The following is a 20183-nucleotide window of genomic DNA, read 5'->3' as shown; positions in this document are numbered from 1 at the left end:
CCTTCCCCTGTAAAACAGGGCTGGTGCTGGGAAGATACTGAAGTTGTACACCTTCTGCATTCCTCTTGCTTCCCACTGTTGCTTCTAAATCAAAATCTCTCTTGCCCTCGTATAAAAAAAACTCAGCATTTGAAGCGGAAGCTTGAGCTTTACCATCATGTCCCTCGCTGTCACTGTGACTGATCCATCCCTTTGATTCTCGCTCACATTTCCTATGGATGTTGGCCCCCTTTCCCACCTAAGTTCTTTGTGATCATGTGCAATTTCATGTTCATGGTATCAGTCCGCCCAACACTACTTAATTATTCTTTGACCTCAGCCTCTACCTCTGCCCTTCTTTACTCTCATGGCAATACCTAATCATGTCATGGAATTTCAGCTCTGAAATCTAAAAATCCCTAAATCTATCTCCAATACTTTTTTTGGGAAGTGTCTGTTCTTTTAGCTCATTGATGACTCCATTCTCCTGACCACTGTATTCATTTCTCCCAAGTATCAAGCTCTGACCTTACTTTACTTATCAAGCATAGAGCCTTTACAAGGTCTATCTCTTCTCTCACTCTCAGTTTTACTGCTACCTCTTACACCCTAGGATTCGTCCTTTATACCCGATCTACAAAAGCTCAGCTCTCTTACCTGTTTCGGTTGCTATTTCCAATAGCCATCCACCTTTGACCCATGCATCATATAACATTGCCTCCTTTTTCACTTAGACACACAAGAATATTAGAAACTAAGTTCCTTAACTTAACAAGCTGTATCTTTCAAAGTCCTTACGGCAGTCATCTCCATTGTGAACCTGTAAACATTCCTATTGAAGTCAGCAGGGAAAACACGGAGCTCAATACCACATATTTCAACAGTATGTTGAAAATCCTAGCCAATGTAGTAACATTACAGAAAAATATGGAAAAAATATGTAAGTATACAACAAAAAGAATAATATAGAAAATATAAGAATTTAAAACAAGTGACAGGGCTTCCCTGGTGGCGCAGTAGTTGGGAGTCCGCCTGCTGATGCAGGGGACACGGGTTCGTGCCCTGGTCAGGGAGGATCCCACATGCCGCGAAGCGGCTGGGCCCGTGAGCCATGGCTGCTAAGCCTGCGCGTCCGGAGCCTGTGCTCCGCAATGGGAGAGGCCACAACAGTGAGAGGCCCGCGTACCGCAAAAAAAAAAAAAGAACAAGTGACAATACTATTTTTATTTGGGAACAGTATATTTGAATGGGTATGGGAGAAGAAATGTAAAACTTATTAAAGTGACTAAATTTGATATGTACTGGTTCATGTAGCAAAGGGATATATGACTTGATGACAACCCACACTGGCTAAATTTTAATCTGCATATAGTAATGGAATTATTTTAGTTGTGGTGAAATATATGGGCATTCTAAAGGAAATTTTGTACCAAACAGTGGTCATCAGCATGCTAATTATAGTTGAGATTGATTTAGAATTTTTCAGAACATTTAATCTCAAATTATATATTTTTTAAAAATCTTAAAATGCTCAAGAGAATTTTAATATCCTTTTAAGAGGAGATACTTTTCTTTCACCCTCCATCTCTCCCTTCCTTCTTTCTTCCTTCCTTCTTCCGTTCAATTATGACACAACTTCAGTTACTCCTAAATCTTAGTTTTCCGTTTTTTGTTGTCTTAATAAGTACCAGATTTAGCACTCCTAAAATTCACACTACATTTAAGAATTTTTTAAAGTTTTTATTTCACTTATCATTTAATGGAACTAGATAAGAACATGTTTTTCTCCTCTTTCTCTTCTTCTCCCTTCTGTTTATTACTATTTTCATCTTTCCTTCCCACTTTATCTTGATTCAACCCTGGAATAATTTCAGTCGCCTTAATAAGCCAAATGAAGTAGGGCTTATCTCTCTATTCATCCATTCATCCATCCATCCACCCATCCATTAATAAAGAAGTTATTCATCTATTTGTGAATTTGAAATGTCTATAAGATCTATTTTAATTTCTAACTACTTAGAGAAAGTAACATATGTATTTTAATCTCTTGGCTGTTTCTTCCTATAGTTATATGTTTTAAATAACCTGTTTATACTACATTTTGCTTAACAAATATATCTTCATTTGTCTGATAGGCCAGTGGATACCAGGCCTTGACATTCAACATGAAGGTTTGAAAGAGTAGTTAAGGATAAACTTTGAACTAATCTCCATTTTCAACCCTCCAGCAATGACTCTCCTCAAACCTTGTGTGCCTCAGTCTTGAGCCTCTCTGGGTTTCTACCAGGCTCATAAAATCCTTCTCTCCTGTCATGTGGGCTGTGGCTCCACTAAATCAGTCCGTGTTCCTTCATGAATCTTCTCTTTCCAAAACCCGGGCAAGGTGGTTTATTGTTTTATTTAAATTTAATTATTCCTTGCCATTATTCTTTAAGTTTCTGGAGGAAAAAAGTCACAAGCATTCAGCTAACCACCTTTAATTAGGGGCAACTCTGCTGTAAATTGTAATCAGAAGCAAAATAAAATTAGCTGGTAAATGGCTTTATCTTTGGTAGTCATGTGATCTTTTGCAAATCATTTTACCTGTCCTGACTTTAATTTTTTCATAAAATGAGCTTACATGTATTTTATAAGGATATGAGAATTAGAGAACATACAACTAATTCAAAAAATAACAATTTTATTTTATAACATAACTTTTGTTACTTGAAGATACATTAAAACATACTCTTGGAAGATTATAGTTCCTTGTATTAAATGATATTTATTCAGGAGTATATCTGAATTAGTAAAATAGTACATAAATCTTTGACTAAAGAGTATTAGTGATTTCAGATATTATCCTCTTTACTAATAATTTAAACCAAAAGATCAAATGTGTTGCTGAAATTTTTGTCTTAAATAATATTTCAGTATCATGTACTCCGTGGTCAGATCATCTTATTAGCTAAGAAATTTTCAAAGGAAATATTTTCAGTTTTCCAAGTACCATAGATAGTTTTTATGTTACATTAGTTAAAATGGTATTTCATAAAATAAAATTTCAAAATTTTATTACTAAAAATATAAATGTGAGTTCAAGAATCTTATAAATATAGTTTATTTTAGGGTATTTCTTTGAAACTAGGTTTCAAGAATTGAAAAATATTTAAATAATCATTGCTTTTTTGTTTACATTTTCTAAGTTGTAACTTTATCTTACATGACAATGAAAAGTGGTATTTATAAAATGTATGTTTATGGTATGCCTTTTGAGAACTGTATAATTGATAAAATAATTTCATCTAAAATATAAAATTGAAAAGAATATTAACAGTTTATTGACTGACATTTACATATGCATTTTCTCCTGAAACTGTTTTTTGGGGCTGGATATCACAGTTTAATATTGACATATTTGAGGGGGGAAAACTATCATTTTTCTTTTCTTCTGTTAATACCAAGCATAAATATTTGCATTTTAATTCTGACATTTGATAATTAACGTTTGTGTTTTCTAGGTATAGCTTACTTGAGTGGAATGTGTAGTGAAAAGAGAAAATGTGTTATTGCTGAAGACAATGGCCTGAACCTTGCATTTACAATTGCTCATGAAATGGGCCACAAGTAAGTAAAAATCCTGGCTATGCTAATAAATTAGCACGTACCTTTGTAATTTGAATTATTGAATTACATGCATATCTTTTCATTATTTGCTTTGAGCCTAAGTTTTTTAAATTAGGTAAACGAGGAGGCAGAGAAGATCATTTAAATTTGAAGAGTGTCTTCTGGATGTTGTAACCATTCCTGATACTCTGAATGAAATCTTACTACATCATTAAAATCCTCATCAGGACAATCATTACATGGCACATGATTCATTTCACTCACATTTCCAAATGATGTAAACCTTGCAATAATCATGACACTACACAACTGTGCATTATTCAAGCATCCAAGCAAAACACTATGTTAAAGTAAAAATAGTTCCAGCTTCTAATAGTACCTGTTTGTTATTATCCACTACAGAGCAAAGGAATTAATCTGTATGGTTTAGGAGCAATGCATCTGGAAGAGAATTAAACTGGACTCACAATTCATGTGCAATGAACATTAAGTACGTCTCAGGCATAATTCTAAGTAAGCACTTTACATAAATTATTTCACTTAAAACTCACAAAAAGCAGGGATTTCATTTTACAGATAATAAAAATAGCAATAATAATTAGTGGTAGCAACACTTATATAGCACTTACTATGTGCCAGGCACATTTCTACATGCTTTATATATCCCCACAGCGTTCTTGTCAGGTAGACTGTAAGAGTACCCATCTTATAGGGGAGAAAACTGAAGTACAGAGAGGTTAATTTACCCTCCCAAAGTTATAAAAATACTATGATGGAGGAAGGATTTGAACTCAAGTCATCTAACTCAGGTCATACTGTTCTGAATTTCTTCATTAAGTTGTCTGCTGTCTTTGGACCTTGGATTCCTCATCAATAAAGTGAGGATAATATCTGTGTTATGAGGTTGGTTTGGGATTCAAATGACATAAGAAATAGACACATGTTTACAGGAAATACATTATAGTAGAATGGTGTGGGTTAGGGAATCAGACTTAATTTTGACTGTAGGCTTCTCTACATGCTAGCAGTGTCAGCAGTACAGATGAAAAGTGTTTTAATTGAACTCAGATTTACTGAAGTCCTACTCAGGGAGGTGATCTTTATGGAGACCTCTTTGGTCAAAGACATATTTAGTTTGGCCAGCTGTGTTTCAAAAATTGAATCAGTTGCCAACATTAAAAAGTATAAATTTGACTTAAAAATTCAAATTTCCAGACCTGGCAACATTAGACTCACAGTCCCATACGGCAGCCATTCCTTGGAGTTGAGTAGCGTCTGTACCCTTGAGGCTGGGCCCATCTTTCCCAGCTCATCACAGGCGGCAGCACTCTGCTATCATGCACCCAGCTGACTTCGTTTTCATTATATACCTGGACTCTGTAGACAATTGCATAAACTTCTGTTGGTAGTGGAGTTTGACTGGTAAAGGAAAACTTAGACAAAAACTTATATACAACATAACAGTGTTTGTTTTAAAAAACCCTTTTTATTAGAGTAAACTGAAGTATAGGAAGATGATCAAGTCATAATTATACAGCCCTGTGAATTATCAAAAATTGAATGTACCCATGTACCCATAACCTAGTCCGAGAAATAGGATATTATCAGCAGGAATTGATTTTTGATGCCACTGTTTTCAAATGTGTAGGTACACTTTCATTTTCTCCCATGCAGGATTTCAGTAGTCATTCAAGTGCTCTAGAATATATGAGGAGTTTGTTATTTGAAAAAGAAACAAGAAAAGATAAATACACTTTAAAATCATTATCCTTTAGGGAAAGTATGCAATGCAATGACCTCATTCAGTATTTCACACCAGGAATCATAGGATTTAGATTCTTAATTCCAATACAGTTTTCATAATTTAAAGATGTTTCAGTTTGATCATAATAGGAAAAACCACATGTATCATTTGAATGAAAAATGCTGACAATAATGTTTAGAGGCAAGAAAGTTATTGTTAAAAATATTTTAAGACAGTACATATTAATCATAAATACAATTTTTATAAATTAAATGTAAGTTTCTGAATAATTAAAATTTTTACTTCAGCCATGCATTAACAGTTTGGTAGACAAGCTGAGTATCTTTTAATGAAACAGACATTAAATAATTTTGTCAAGTACCTTGAATACTAGAGGGTTCACTTTAAAAAGAAATTTTAGAGTTTAAAAGCAATTTCTTTTAAATTAATTTCTTCAGTCTGTGTTACATTCTAAAACATAGGAAAAACAGTAATTAAAGGAACCAACCACAGTACAAGTTGCTTCATTAATATGCAAAGGCTCAGTCAAGAACCTACAACTACTTAAACAAAAAACTAAATGATATAATTTAAGGAAAGGCCACTTCAGCTTTATGTAGTAGAAACATTGGTTTATGACCAGGAACTCAGGTTGGAATGGCTAAAATGGTAGTAAAATATTATTTTATTTGACTTTTATAGAGCTGTACCCAAAATCAATAGAGATGTGCCAAAGGTATGTGTAATGCTTGATGGATTAATACCAGGACATGTGATATATGTTGAACTACTTAGCTGCTAAAAATTCTTCTTACCAGTAAGCAATATTTGTCTCAAAAGTAGAAGCTAAAATTTTTCTTGCAGCTAGATAGTGGGAGACAATAGCAGTGAGAATAATGGTGTCTTCATAAAGAACAAACAAACAGCAGGAAGTTCATCCATATAAATTACATCATCATCATCCAGTGTAAGATAAAAAGCACAATGAAACAAAAATGTAGGAAGAGGAAATAAAAATCAATATTCATATACACATAGCTTCTCACATAGGGAAAGTTTTCATAGATGTTAGATAAGTATATTTATGGATTCTATGTGCATGTGTGCGCGCACACACACACACACACACACACACACACACACACACACACACCCGAGCAGAGCTCTTTTACTTAGAGGTATAATTAAGATTCAGCTACTTAAGTGAAGCTACTTAATTCTTATTTTATTTTCTTTTTGGATTTCTTTCTTTTTTTGGTTATAATTTCTTCCAATATATTCAATATATTTCCTGTAGGCAGAAATGGATCATTTAATTTTTCAACCCACAGTTTAAGAAAGGCAGAATGATTTCATCTGAACTTGTCAATTCAAGAATACATATAGAATTACACATGAAATGATTCTAAATTGATTTGAGTGTATTTATGATTGTTGCCTTGAATTTGATCTCTAGAAATTCCCAGAGCAACTCCATGTATAGCTGGGAAAGTCAATATGGACCACCAAGTAATAAAACTGACTCTTGTGGGGGTGAGAATTTAAGTAATTGAAGTGAACAAAAATATCCTTCTTTTACTATTGCAAAAGAATCTTAAGTAATGTCTGCAAAAATATATTAAAATTTTCCTTAGAGAAATTACCAATTAAAAATCTTATATGTAATTATATACAGAAGTGTAAGTTAGAATCCATAGCAAGAAAGAGGAAATAAATGATTTATACCAATATTTTATGATTCCTTTCCAAAATTATTTTTCTTTCTAAATGATAGGTCAGGGGAGTGATTATTTTTCTTATAACCAAAAATTTCAACAATAGAATGTTTTTATTGGTATTTAATGTTTTTATACTCATGAAATACAGATAGGACTTTCATTAATTTACTGTGATGAAGGCTAAAACTTTATTTTTATAAATAAAATACCTTATGAAATTGTTCATAACTTTGATAGGGTTTGGGAATACATATGTATACACATATTCACTATATTTTATATGTCTTATATCATCTTTATGAACAAAATTTCTTAAAGTAAGAGATTATACTTTGATTTCAAGCTGTAATTTATTATTAATATATTAATTGTGGTTACATTACTGTGTGTGGGGAGAGAGTCCCCAAGACCACCCTCAGGTTCAACAATTTGCTAGAAGGACTCATAAAATTCATCCAAGTTGTTTTACTCAGAATGATAGTTTATTACAGTAAAAGGATATAGATTAAAATCAGCAAATGAAAAAGGCACATAGGGCAGGGTCCAGGGGACACCTGGCTCAAGCTGCCACTTGTCCTCTTCTAGTGGAGTTGTATAAACAATGCTTAATTCTCTCAATAATAATGTCTGAGAACACGCACATTATACTGCCAACTGGAGAAGCTAACCCGGACCTTGGTACTCAGCGTTTTTAGTGGAATTTAGTCACGTAGGCATGGCTGACCACCTATTCCCTACAGAGGTCAAGCTGTTCTAAGTCCCCCACCATAAATCACATTGTTAGTATTAACTATTGGACATGTCCCAGGGCCCCCAAGTAAACAAAGATACTTTTTTATTAGGCAGGATATTTCAAGGGCTTAGAGTTAGCTCTGAAGAGCAAGGCAAGTCCCAGACCTTTGTTTAGAATGTGCAGGTTTGGGACCACACAAACTTGTGGAGTTAACTCTCAACTGTACAATTGCACAGTATTTTTAAAGTTTTAGAATATCATATTTATATTAGGTTGCTAAAGACTATCTAATAATTTAAAAGACTTCTTTTATTATCAGACATTGTACTAAACAGTTTATTCATATCTAATCCAATCTCACAGAAGTCTTGAACTAAGTATTATCATCTTTTTACAGATGAGGAAACTGAAGCTAAGAGAGGTTAATTTTTCAGGAGTTCTTCTGATGTTAAGGACATTCTTTTTTGATCAAATATATTGTTAAGATCTTCCTAGATCTCTTAGTTTAATCTTGTCTTTTAAAGTTTTTGACCTGAGACTGTTTTTTAGTAGTCAAATCTCACATTATTTTTTCTATAGTTTTTTGCAATTGGAAGTGCTTCCTCATTCTACAATTAGGAAAATATTTTTGTCTAGTAGTTTTCTATTTTCTTCTCCTCCCGCTCTCTCTCTCTCTCGTCTCTCTTTATTGCCATATAACACTTGAAGGTCATCTAGAATCTACTTTAGTGTATGTAGTACAATTCTCTCCATTAAATTTGATTTTCTCATTAGCTGCTCAATAACTGATCTTATATTGGAAATGTGGTCTCTGATGAGGTAAGGAGCTATGCCAGAATATGGCACATTGCTCGCTTTGTTGAAAAAGTCTTGAAATTTAAAAAAAAATCAGTTGAACTAAACTTTGTATAGCTGATTTACATTCTAGTGCCAGCCGCTTATCTAGTTACAAATCTGTAAAAATAACAGTTCACCTTCTGGCAGCCATTGCCCAGACCACACTTTGAAGAGCCCTGTTACATAACAGTTATTCATTCTAAGACAGTATTACATAGGAGTCACATTTGGTTGCCAGAGAGGACTGTTTTTATTTTTAGCCTGAAAGGCGGTTTTTATTTGAATTGTTTATCTCTGTCCTCATATATTCTGTGCAGTCCCTTTAGACATAAATTCTGATACAATCCATTGCAAATAATAAAAGTTGTTCTTTTGTACACATTTTTAGTAGTATTTTAGATTTGTTATATAAATGTGTGTGTGTGTATATATATATACACGAAATATGAATATATACCATATATGTACCATATATACATATCACGTACTTTTTCCTTTAGGGCCACAAATAATTCAGCCCTCTCTGTGAATTCCAACTAAAAGTAAAATAAACCCTTTAATATCGGGTAAGCTTTTACTAAAACTTAGCCCCAGGTCTTAGATATTATAAAATATATAAATTATTATGGAAATAATATTTTGAAAGATAATTGTTAGTAACATAATCCTGTGAGTATTTTTCTGACCTTGCTATATCTGGAGATTTATTGGGCAGCAAAACTTTACACTGAGTTAGCACATTGAGACCAAAGACTTCTGCTCCCACCTGAGGAAGGAAGGCATTACTATTAGCTTTACTTTAGAAATGATGGTTGCCAAAGCTCACACAGCTAATAAGTGACTGAGTGGATGTTCAAAGTCAAGTCTGTCCAAATCCAAAGCCCATGTTGTTAATTACTTACTGTGCTATGTCAGAAATGCATAAGGGTACTTCTAACTCACTTAACTTACTTCTGGGCTGGCTCTTTATTATCTATCCCCAACCTAATGTCTTCAGCCATACTTCACACTATGCTCCCTCTCAGTCTCACCACTGCAGCCACATTAGAGTTCTTACAGTGTTTCTAATGTACCATGGTTCTTCACACTGCAGGACATTGGCACATGCTACACCCTCCACCTTACAAGGATGGGAATATCTTTGAGTAATTATGTCCTACTGATCATAATTCACACATCTTATCAATAACCATTTCCTATAGTATGTGTTCTGTGTAGGTCAGTCTATTAAACACTTAATGCCACCATCTCTTTATAAATGTGTATTCATTCATCTATTCATAGGCTTTAAGCTCCAAGGGGTAATGAACCATGCCTATTTTTTATTATCATGAGATTCCTAATCCATTTGATAGTGCTCGGTACATACTAGGCAAACAATAAATATGTGTTAAATAAGTGAATGTTTTAATATAGTAATTATCTTAGTAAAATATTCTTATGTGTAGAATGTCAATGAAATTTTATTATAGAAAAGGTGCTGTATGCACACTCAAATTGTTTAGAGCATTTTTAGCTATTGTATGAAACTTTTAATAAGTTATTAGGTAAAGTTTTATTAAAATAATATGGGTTTTTAAAATTTATTTATTTGTTTTTGGCTGTTTTGGGTCTTCGTTGCTGTGCACGGGCTTTCTCTAGTTGCGGCAAGTGGGGGCTCTAGGGCGTGTGGGCTTCAGTAGTTGTGGCACACAGGCTCAGTAGTTATGGCTCACAGGCTGTAGAGCGCAGGCTCAATAGTCATGGCGTACGGGTTTAGTTGTTCCATGGCATGTGGCATCTTCCTGGACCAGGACTTGAACCTGTGTCCCCTGCATTGGCAGGCGGATTATTAACCACTGTGCCACCAGGGAAGTCCCCATGTGTTTTTAAATATACCCAAGGCTACATGGAGTGAGACTTCATTCCAGCATGCACATGCAGAAATGATTCCCCACACCCTGGAAGTGCTCCCCCCTGAGGTCTTCCTATCACAATAAGTGGAAGCTCCATCCTTCCAGTTACTCAGCCAAACAACATGAAACTGCCCTTGAGCCCTCTCTGTTTCTCGCTCTCAACATTCTATTCATCAGCTGTTGACTCCACCTTCATAATACATCCAGAATCTGTTTACTTCTCACTAATTCTCCTGCTACCACTCTGGGCCAAGCCAATATCACTTCTCATCTGGATTATTACAGTGGCCTCGTAAATGATCTTTACTTTTCATCCCTTGCCTCCTACAGCCTGTTTTCAATTCAGAGCCAGGGACAGTCTTCTAAAACAAAGCAAATTGCCTGACTTCTTTGCTCAAACTCTTCCAGTAGCTTCCTATCATACTGGTAAAACTCCCAACCTTTAAAATGCCCCACAAGACCTTACATAGTCTAGCCTCCTTCACTTCCAGCCTACCATTTCCCTCCTTACTAAGAGGGCTCTAGATGCATCAGCCTCTTTTCTGTAACTCAAACACATGAAGCAAACATCTACCTCAAACCCTGTACCTTTTGCTTTTCCTTCTGCCTGCAATATTCTTCTCCAGAACAGCCACATGGCTGTCTCTGTTTTTCTTCTTTAGTTCTCTGCTCAAGTGTCACCTTAGTGAGGCGTTTCTGATAACATGTCTTACAAATGTAAATATAATCACAGCCCCAGCTTATCCTCCTCTGCCTACTTTAATTTTCTTCATAAAGAGTTTCCAATTCAGCTGTGTATCTATCTGTCTGTCTATCTGTCCACCTATGTATCTATCAATCTATCTGTATGTATATGATGAATTCTTGTCTCCTTAGTTCACTGTTGTATTCCCAACCTCTAGAACATGAGTACTTGCATACTTGGCACATAGTATGTACTTTTATTCAATAAATTGATTACTAAAAATGTAGAATATATAACCTCCTAAGCCGTGTAGAACAGCAGAATATATGAAAGTACTAATTGTCTAGTAGAAATGAATAAAATATTCTGCTTGAGGAAATCAGTTGTTTTATCTAAGTAATATCAAATTTACATTAGAATTAACATTATGATCTGGATTGATAGACATTGAAATCTCCCCTCCCCATTTTAAATACCTGAAAATTCCAAAGAGAGATTTTTTTTTTTTTTTTTTTTTTTTTTTTTTTTTATTGAGAAGCACAGGCTCCGGACGCGCAGGCCCAGCGGCCATACAGGCAGGCCCAGCGCCCATGGCTCACGGGCCCAGCCGCTCCGCGGCATGTGGGATCTTCCCGGACTGGGGCACAAACCCGTGTCCCCTGCATCGGCAGGTGGACTCTCAACCACTGCACCATCAGGGAAGCCCCATAGTGGGAGTTTTTAACACAGCTCTCTGAAACTGATAGATCAAGTGAACAGAAAGATCTATATGGAAGAGAAGAGATTTGAACAACTAAAAATATTGATCTATTGGGCAGATATAAAACCTACAGCCAATTATAAAAGAACACCTGCTCTTTTAAAACATACTGGATAGTTACAAAGAATGAGCATATATTGTTTTATTCTACAATTTCAATTTCAAAAAATGAATATACAGATGAATTTTTCTGATCATAATACAATTAAGTTAAACATCCAGTAACAAAAAAACTAAGAAATTTAGAAATTTACAAGCATACTTTTGAAAAACCCATAGATCAAAGGAGAAATCATTAGGGAAACCAGAATATTCTCAGGTTTAAACAATAACAAACATACTATTTAGAAAGTGTAGCTTGCAGATAAAATAGCACATAGAGGAAAATGAATAGCTTTAAACATACATAAAAATTTTATGATGAAATTAATGCCCTAAGTTTTCAAATTAAGATGTTAGAAAGATAACAACAAAGTAAAAAAATTAGAAGAAATAATGAAAGTAGAAATTAATGAAAAAGAAAAATGTGATAAATGTGAACAACAAAGCCAAAATTAAATATATGAAAATGCAAGTAAAATTGACAAAGATAGGATTGATCGAGAAAAACAGGCATAATTCAACAGTATTAGAAATGAGAAAAGGAGATGTAACACAGATACCAAAGACATTAAAAAGATACTAAGAAAATACACTAAATACTTGCATGGCAAAAAGCTACAAAGAGATGAAATGGGAAAATTCTAAGAAAATGTAATGGAAGGACATAAAGCTCTATAACTATTTAAATAAATTGAATCAGCACTTTAGAATCTTTTCAAAGAAAATGCAAGCTCACACAGCAATAGCTTCAAGGAAATTTAGAAAATCTAAATTTTCTAGGATGAAGGAACATCCTCAAATTCATTATTTGAGGCTAGCATTAATATAATATGAAAATCAATAAAGGACTATTATAAAGAAGCAAGTATCAATTATTTCTTATCTGAGAATGATGCAAAAATGGCAAAGAAACATTTTCAAAATAAAGCAGCACTGTATAAATAAATGAAGTTAATACAAGAGAATAAAGTTGACTTTATGTCTGTATAGCAAAGGTCATTTATCATTTAAAAATCTTAATCCCCACATTAACAGATTAATTAACAGATTCTGTCCCCCTTGGTATCCATACGTTTGTTCTCTACGTCTGTGTCTATTTCTGCTTTGTAAATAAGATCATCTATACCATTTTTTTCAGATTCCACGTATATGTGTTAATATACAATATTTGTTTGTAATTAACAGAAAAATTACACTCTCAGTAGATGCAGAAAAAAATCCAATAAAATAAAATTTACTCATGTAAATTTATCAAGATCAATGGGAATCATGATTCTTAATTGTTAAATATTAGAAACATCCTCTATAAAATCACAAAGATCTCACTATATCTACTTCTATATATGTACTGGGGGTACAAACCAGTACAGCATGAGAGTAAAATAAATGAAAGATGTAGGGTTGAGAATGGAAGAAACAAAGCTATTTTACTTTGCAAATGATATGATTGCCTACATAAAAACACAATATAATGCAAAGGTAAAGTATGGAATTAGTTGATGAGTATAGTAAGTCTATTGGATATAAGATAAATATAAAAAACACAAAAATACAAAATATCATTAAAAAAGAGGATGCTGTTTACTGTAGCAATAGAAAACACAAAATACTTAAGAATAAATCCAACAAAAGACAGAAAAGCAAATACCCCTATTAAAATTCATTAAATCAAACCTGTATCAGTGGAAATATACCATGTTTGTGGATAAGTGAAATATCTTACAGATGTCAGTTCTGCTGTACATATTTTAGAGGTTCATGGAAATTCCAATGATAAACTTTTATATAAGTTGGTAAATATTTCTAACATTTATATATAAGTACAAATAGCCAAAAATAGTCAAAACATTCTTGGAGAAGCTATGAAGCTGGAGGCAAAGGTAGAAGAGGATGAGGAGGAGAATAGCATGGGAATCTTTCTCTAACGGAAGTGAAGACCTATCATGAGACTATAGTAACTAAGATCTTGACATTTACGCATATATTCACAGGAGTACAGTGAAATACAGAGTCATAAACAGGCCCATGCCTACTTGAAAACCTGACATCTGACCACGCTGTCATTGCAGACCAGTAAAGAAAGTTGACTGTTTATAAAAATGTGCTGGTACAATTGGTTTTCCACATGTATAAAAATAAAATTGAACACTTTCCTCAGCTCGTTTCTAGAAATCAATTCCAGATAAAATAAAGACTGATACATCGCAGATGAGACTTCTAAGAGAAAGTATACAAGACTGTCTTTAGGACTTCAGGACTAAAATGATTTCTACAACAGCACACACTTTGCGTGCCTTCTTCTCGAAGGTGGAAATATAAGATCTGATAGAGAAGTTGGTCATGGATCTTAGAATTTGTCTTGTCCAAATTTCCTATTTGTGTGATGGTTTCCCTTAATACTTTTTTGTTGTTGTTGAAGTATAGTTTATTTACAATGTTATGCTAATTACAGCTGTACAGCAAAGTGATTCAGTTACACATATTTTTTTTTAATATATTCCTTTCCATTATGGTTTATCAGAAGATATTTTTTTATTGGAGTATAATTGCTTTACAATGTTGTGTTAGTTTCTGCTGTACAATGAGTGAATCAGCTATATGTATACCTATATCCCCTCCCTCCTGGACCTCCCTCCCACTTGACCCCCCATCCCACAGAGCACCAAGCTGAGCTTCCTGTGCTTTACAGCATATTCCCACTAGCTATCTATTTTACACATGGTAGTGTACATGTGTCAGTCCTGATCTCCCAATTCATCCTACCCTTCCCTTACCCCCGCTGTGTCCACATGTCCATTCTCTACGTCCAGGTCTCTATTCCTGCCCTGCAAATAGGTTCATCTGTACCTTTTTTCTAGATTCCACATATATGCATTAATATACGATATTTGTTTTTCTCTTTCTGGCTTACTTCACTCTGTATGACAGACTCTAGGTCCATCCATATCTCTGCAAATGATCCAGTTTCATTCCTTTTTATGGCTGAGTAATATTCCATTCTGTATATGTTCCACGTCTTCTTTATCCATTCATCTGTTGTTGGACATTTAGGTTGTTTCCATGTCCTGGCTATTGTAAATAGTGTTGCAATGAACATTGGGATACATGTGTCTCTTTGAATTATGGTTTTCTCAGGATATATGCACAATAGTGGGATTGCTGGGTCATATGGTAGTTCTATTTTTAGTTTTCTAAGGAACCTCCATACTTTTCTCCATAGTGGCTGTATCAATTTATATTCCCACCAACAGTGCAAAAAGGTTCCCTTTTCTCCACACCCTCTCCAGCATTTATTGTTTGTAGTTTTGTTTTTTTTTTCTTTTGCGGTACGCGGGCCTCTCACCGTTGCGGCCTCTCCCGTTACGGAGCACAGGCTCCAGACGCGCAGGCTCAGCGGCCATGGCTCACGGGCCCAGCCGCTCCGCGGCATGTGGCATCTTCCCAGACCAGGGCACGAACCCGTGTCCCCTGCATCGGCAGGCAGACTCTCAACCACTGCGCCACCAGGGAAGCCCTGTTTGTAGATATTTTGATGATGGCTGTTCTGACTGGTGTGAGGTGATACCTCATTGTAGTTTTGATTTGCCTTTCTTTAATAATCAGTGATGTTGATCATCTTTTCATGTGCCTGTTGGCCATCTGTATGTCTTCTTTGGTGACTTGTCTATTTAAGTCTTTCACCCATTTTTTAATTGGGTGGTTTGTTTTTTTTAATCATAGGACATTGAATATAGTTCTCTGTGCTATACAGTAGGACCTTGCTGTTTATCTCCTTAATACTTAAGTTATTTATATTACATAACACATTCATATACACACACATACAATGTAGTATGTATACACATATATATTACATATATTTGTTTTCATAGAAATATTTAATAAATTTAAAATTAGAAAGGAGAGGCAAAATGAGTATCATTTGTATAAATGGAAAACTTCAGACAATCTACTAAAAAACCTATTAGAGCAGTGAGAGAATTTTATTGGCCTGTTAAAAAACTGTGTAAAAATTGTTTTCTTTCCAATACATGAACAAGAGCCACTTGCAAACTGTAAGGAAAGAAAAAAAATTCATTTATATTGAAGATAGCAAAAAATAAAATAAAAATTAAAAAGATAAAACACCTAGGAATATACTTACAAAGGAATGTACAAGACTTATAAAAAGAAGAATTATTAACCACACAGAGTCATAAAAGTGGTATAAATAAATGGAAAGAGATTTCCTGGTTTAGGGTAGGAGCAGTCAATATTATAAAATGACAATTATCTATATATAAATTAATATAATCTGCCCAAAATATCAATAGAATTTTTTTACTAGACAGCTTGATTTTAGAGTCCATGTGGAAAACTCAACATAAGAAATTTCTTGTTTAAAAAAAAAAAAAAACACTGTGGAGAGGAGGAGGGTGAGCGCTATCAAATAGTAATACATTTCAGAATAGGTAAAGCAGTTTGTGCTGGTGCTAGAAAAAGCAGACAAGTCAATGGAAGAGAGAGTAAGAAAAAAAATTCCATTTATATGTAGAAAAAGATGTGGAAATGTAGCATATAATAAAAGCTGCACCTACAATCAATGGAAGGAAATGAATCATTCAATAACAAAAGTAACAGAAATCTGATTCTCTACCTTAGACATTACATCGGAACACACCAAAATGATTCTGTACGTGAGATTTTTTTGTTTTGTTGGCTTTTTTCTTTTTTAGTCTTTTAATAGAGAACGTTTATGATTCTAGGTGTGAAATCTAGAAATATTTAAGGAAAATTCACATAAAATTAGTGACTTGAAATTAAATATCAAGGCAAGGAAAAAAATACAACAGTCAGAAGATAAATCACAGTCGCTGCAAGCATTTGCATCGTGTAATATTGACACATGACAAAGTAATATTTTCCTAAATATAAAAAGAGCTCTTAAAAATAAATTTGCAAAATGACCAAAGTCCCATTAGAAATATGGCAAAGGATATAACCACATAGCTTATAGAGATATTTTGATGGCTTATATGAGAATATCCTAGTGTCGTTAATAGGATGCCAGTCAAACCACAAAGCAATTCTCCTTTCGACTATCAGATTACATAAATCTACACAGATGAATCCGTATTTACTCCCACTGTAAGGACCACGTGCCTCCTTTGACAAGAAAACTCTCTCTGTCCTCTTCCCTCATTTTCTCTTACTCTTCTTTTACATCATTTCTTCAGAGAAGTATTCCATGGGTAGGTTAAATCCCTTCATATCTGCTCTTATTAATTCTATGTAGTTTTCATTCCTAATTTTTTCACAGTTGTAGGTTTACACTTGCATGATTATTTAATGTCTGTATCTCTAATTAGATTGTGTTTATTTTATTTATTTATTTATTTTTGGCTGCATTGGGTCTTTATTGCTGCGCAAGGGCTTTCTCTAGTTGCAGCGAGCGGGGGCTACTCTTCATTGCGATGCTCGGGCTTCTCATTGCGGTGGCTTCTCTTGTTGTGGAACATGGGCTCTAGGTGTGCATGCTTCAGTAGTTGTGGCACGTGGGCTCAGTAGTTGTGGCTCGCGGTCTCTAGAGTGCAGGCTCAGTAGTTGTGGCACACAGACTCAGTTGCTCCGCGGCATGTAGGATCTTCCCGGACCAGGGCTCAAACCTGTGTCCCCTGTATTGGCAGGTGGATTCTTAACCACTGTGCCACCAGGCAAGCCCTAGATTGTGTTTCTTGAGGACAGGGGCTGTGTCTTGTTTTGTTTTATGTTTATTTCTGCTGTCATTGCTGTTTAACATTGTATCTCTCACACCTTTCATTTGTGCTCTATAAATAGCTGTTAAATGATTTTTCGATTAACAGTGTAAGTGAATGAAAAGCGTTCGTCTATGAGGAAATAGATATTCTTATACATTTTTGAGAAGTGTGTAAGTGGGGCACTATTTTTGGAGGCCATATGCAATATTTATCCAAATTTAAATAGAAGACTGCTGGTAAATACAGTTTCAGTTTATTTTCCCAGCTTTGAGTTTAGCACATGTTAAATTATAATTTAATTTGTTTTGTGTTTCTTTGCTTACTAGAATGGTTAAGCATCTCATCTTTTTCTCACTTGTTAAATTTATCCCATTACTTTAAAAATAAGTAGCCAATAAAAGTAATCATAAGGACTTGAAAATGATCACTGTCTTATATTAATGAAATAGTATTTATTTTTTGACCATTTAGTATCTGATGCCTCAGCACTTTGTTTTCCTAATTATAAAAATGGTCCTTTTAAGATAGGTTTATATTATTGAAATGATAGTATGGATATAAGGCTGTAGACAAAGTTGTTTGTCTTGAAAACAGTTTACGATACAATTTTGTAATTTGACTTTAGCACATTTATGGTAATTTATACTTGTAATAGATAGTGTCAAGAAAATAAAAAAGCTCTAGCAGAGTTCTGCATTTTTAAAAGTTAAAAAAAACTGCATTAAACATATACAATTTATTTACTGATTAAGAATCTCATCTGGTAATTAGATTGCCTACTTCATAGAGATGATGAGTGGATAAAATTACATACATTAGGGAAAATTACTTATAAATTATGTGACTATAAAAACACAGAATATGTTTTCACATGGCCAAAATACTTGTATGTTTTTGGTTTTTGTTTTGCTTTTTTGAACCAAGGGTAAAAGACTAATATATATTTATTAAACTTTGGCTTAGAGACCTGGCTTTTCCACTAAGTTGACAATTCAGGAGTTTCTTTGGAACTGAGAAGCTAATGAGGCAATAAATATGCAAAGTTAGCTCCTTGAAGGCAACAAATATTTGGGGCACCTGCTAAAGTTTTAAGTAATCCCAGAGTACGAACAATGTAGATGCCTTGTAATTAATAAGGCTTTGAAATCAATGACATTTGCTTACATGCTTTGATGGAAATTTTGCCTGGGTAGAACCAAGGTAGGGCCAGGTTATAACCCACTTCTTCAGACATCTGCATTTCTGTTATTGGCATCAATATTGTTATCAGTTCTTAAGTTGAGACATCTAAAACATCTTTAACTCTTTCTAGTCTTAGCTCCTTCCATAATCAGTTGTCAAATTCTGTTCATTGGTCATCTGAAATAGTTAGCCCATCTTTCCATTCCCTCTTCTGTTATTCATCCAGGCTTGGACTATTGCAGTACCCACCTCAGCGGTCTCCTTGCCTCAGCACCTAATCTTTCTAATCTATCTTACTTTCATCAGATTCAGCTTCCTGAATTATGGTTCTGATCTTCAGTTCAGAAATCTTTATTGCTCCTTACCACCTAATGAATGAACTCCAAATTCCATAGCCTTAGATTCATGACTTTTATAGATTGGTCCCAATCTATCTTTCTAACTTTATAAGCTACTTCTCTATTTCATGAATGTAAACAATCCATAATTTTCAAGCTTCATGTCTTTATTAATGCTTTTTTCTTATTCCAACTCCCAGCCCTACTGATTTATACCTTTTTCAGTTTTACTTATCCATTAGGTAAAGACAAATGTAATCCCTTTAATGGTCAAACCAAACGTAATCCTTTTTGTGAAATTAGACCCGAAAGTCCAGCTGGAAATATATCTCCTTTTTTAACTCCCTTACACTGTTAGTTGTAAATATCACTTGTAGCTTAATTTCTAATATATACTGATTTATACTGATATTTGTACACACATATACTCCCTACTAGACAAGAATCTCTATAAAAAATAGGATTAGTGTCCAATACATTTTTTCTCATATTGTACCAGGTTGAGTGCATTGTATATTATAGGAACTCAAATATTTATTGTATGAATGAATAAGCATTTGTTTTAGGAATACTCACCTTTTGGACAGCCATTTTGAGATTCAGGGTAGAGAGCAGTTGAGTTCCAGAAGCAGGGAAAGAGGAATTAGTTTGGCTCAAGGAATGCAATTGCCTTGACTGGAAAATATGGTTTTATGACTATAAAAATACAAATATGACAACATATTTTTCCTTTCTGGCACATGCTATTTTGATTCTTATATAAAATTAACTGTGTAGAAATACAGTAGTTAAATTATACATCAGTTATGATGAGTCTTCTTTGAAGTTTGGTTACAGGCCTGTTCAGCTGTTTCAGGCACATCCTG

General features: G+C 34.2%; 1 protein-coding gene across 1 annotated transcript in view; it reads left to right on the top strand.

Annotated features, from left to right (window-relative positions):
* The window catches only part of ADAMTS19 (ADAM metallopeptidase with thrombospondin type 1 motif 19), a 218438-nt gene that overhangs the window by 64490 nt on the left and 133765 nt on the right, over positions 1-20183 (top strand). Inside the window, exon 6 of the mRNA XM_024761933.1 lies at positions 3480-3585. Within this exon, the coding sequence (XP_024617701.1) occupies positions 3480-3585 (106 nt within the window). The remainder of the gene's footprint in view (positions 1-3479; positions 3586-20183) is intronic.

Source organism: Neophocaena asiaeorientalis, unplaced genomic scaffold (genome assembly GCF_003031525.2).
Source record: "Neophocaena asiaeorientalis asiaeorientalis breed wild unplaced genomic scaffold, Neophocaena_asiaeorientalis_V1.1 scaffold385, whole genome shotgun sequence".
Classification (NCBI taxonomy): Eukaryota; Metazoa; Chordata; class Mammalia; order Artiodactyla; family Phocoenidae; genus Neophocaena; species Neophocaena asiaeorientalis.
The sequence above is the reverse complement of the archived record's forward strand: the minus strand, read 5'-3'. Positions and strand labels throughout refer to the sequence as shown.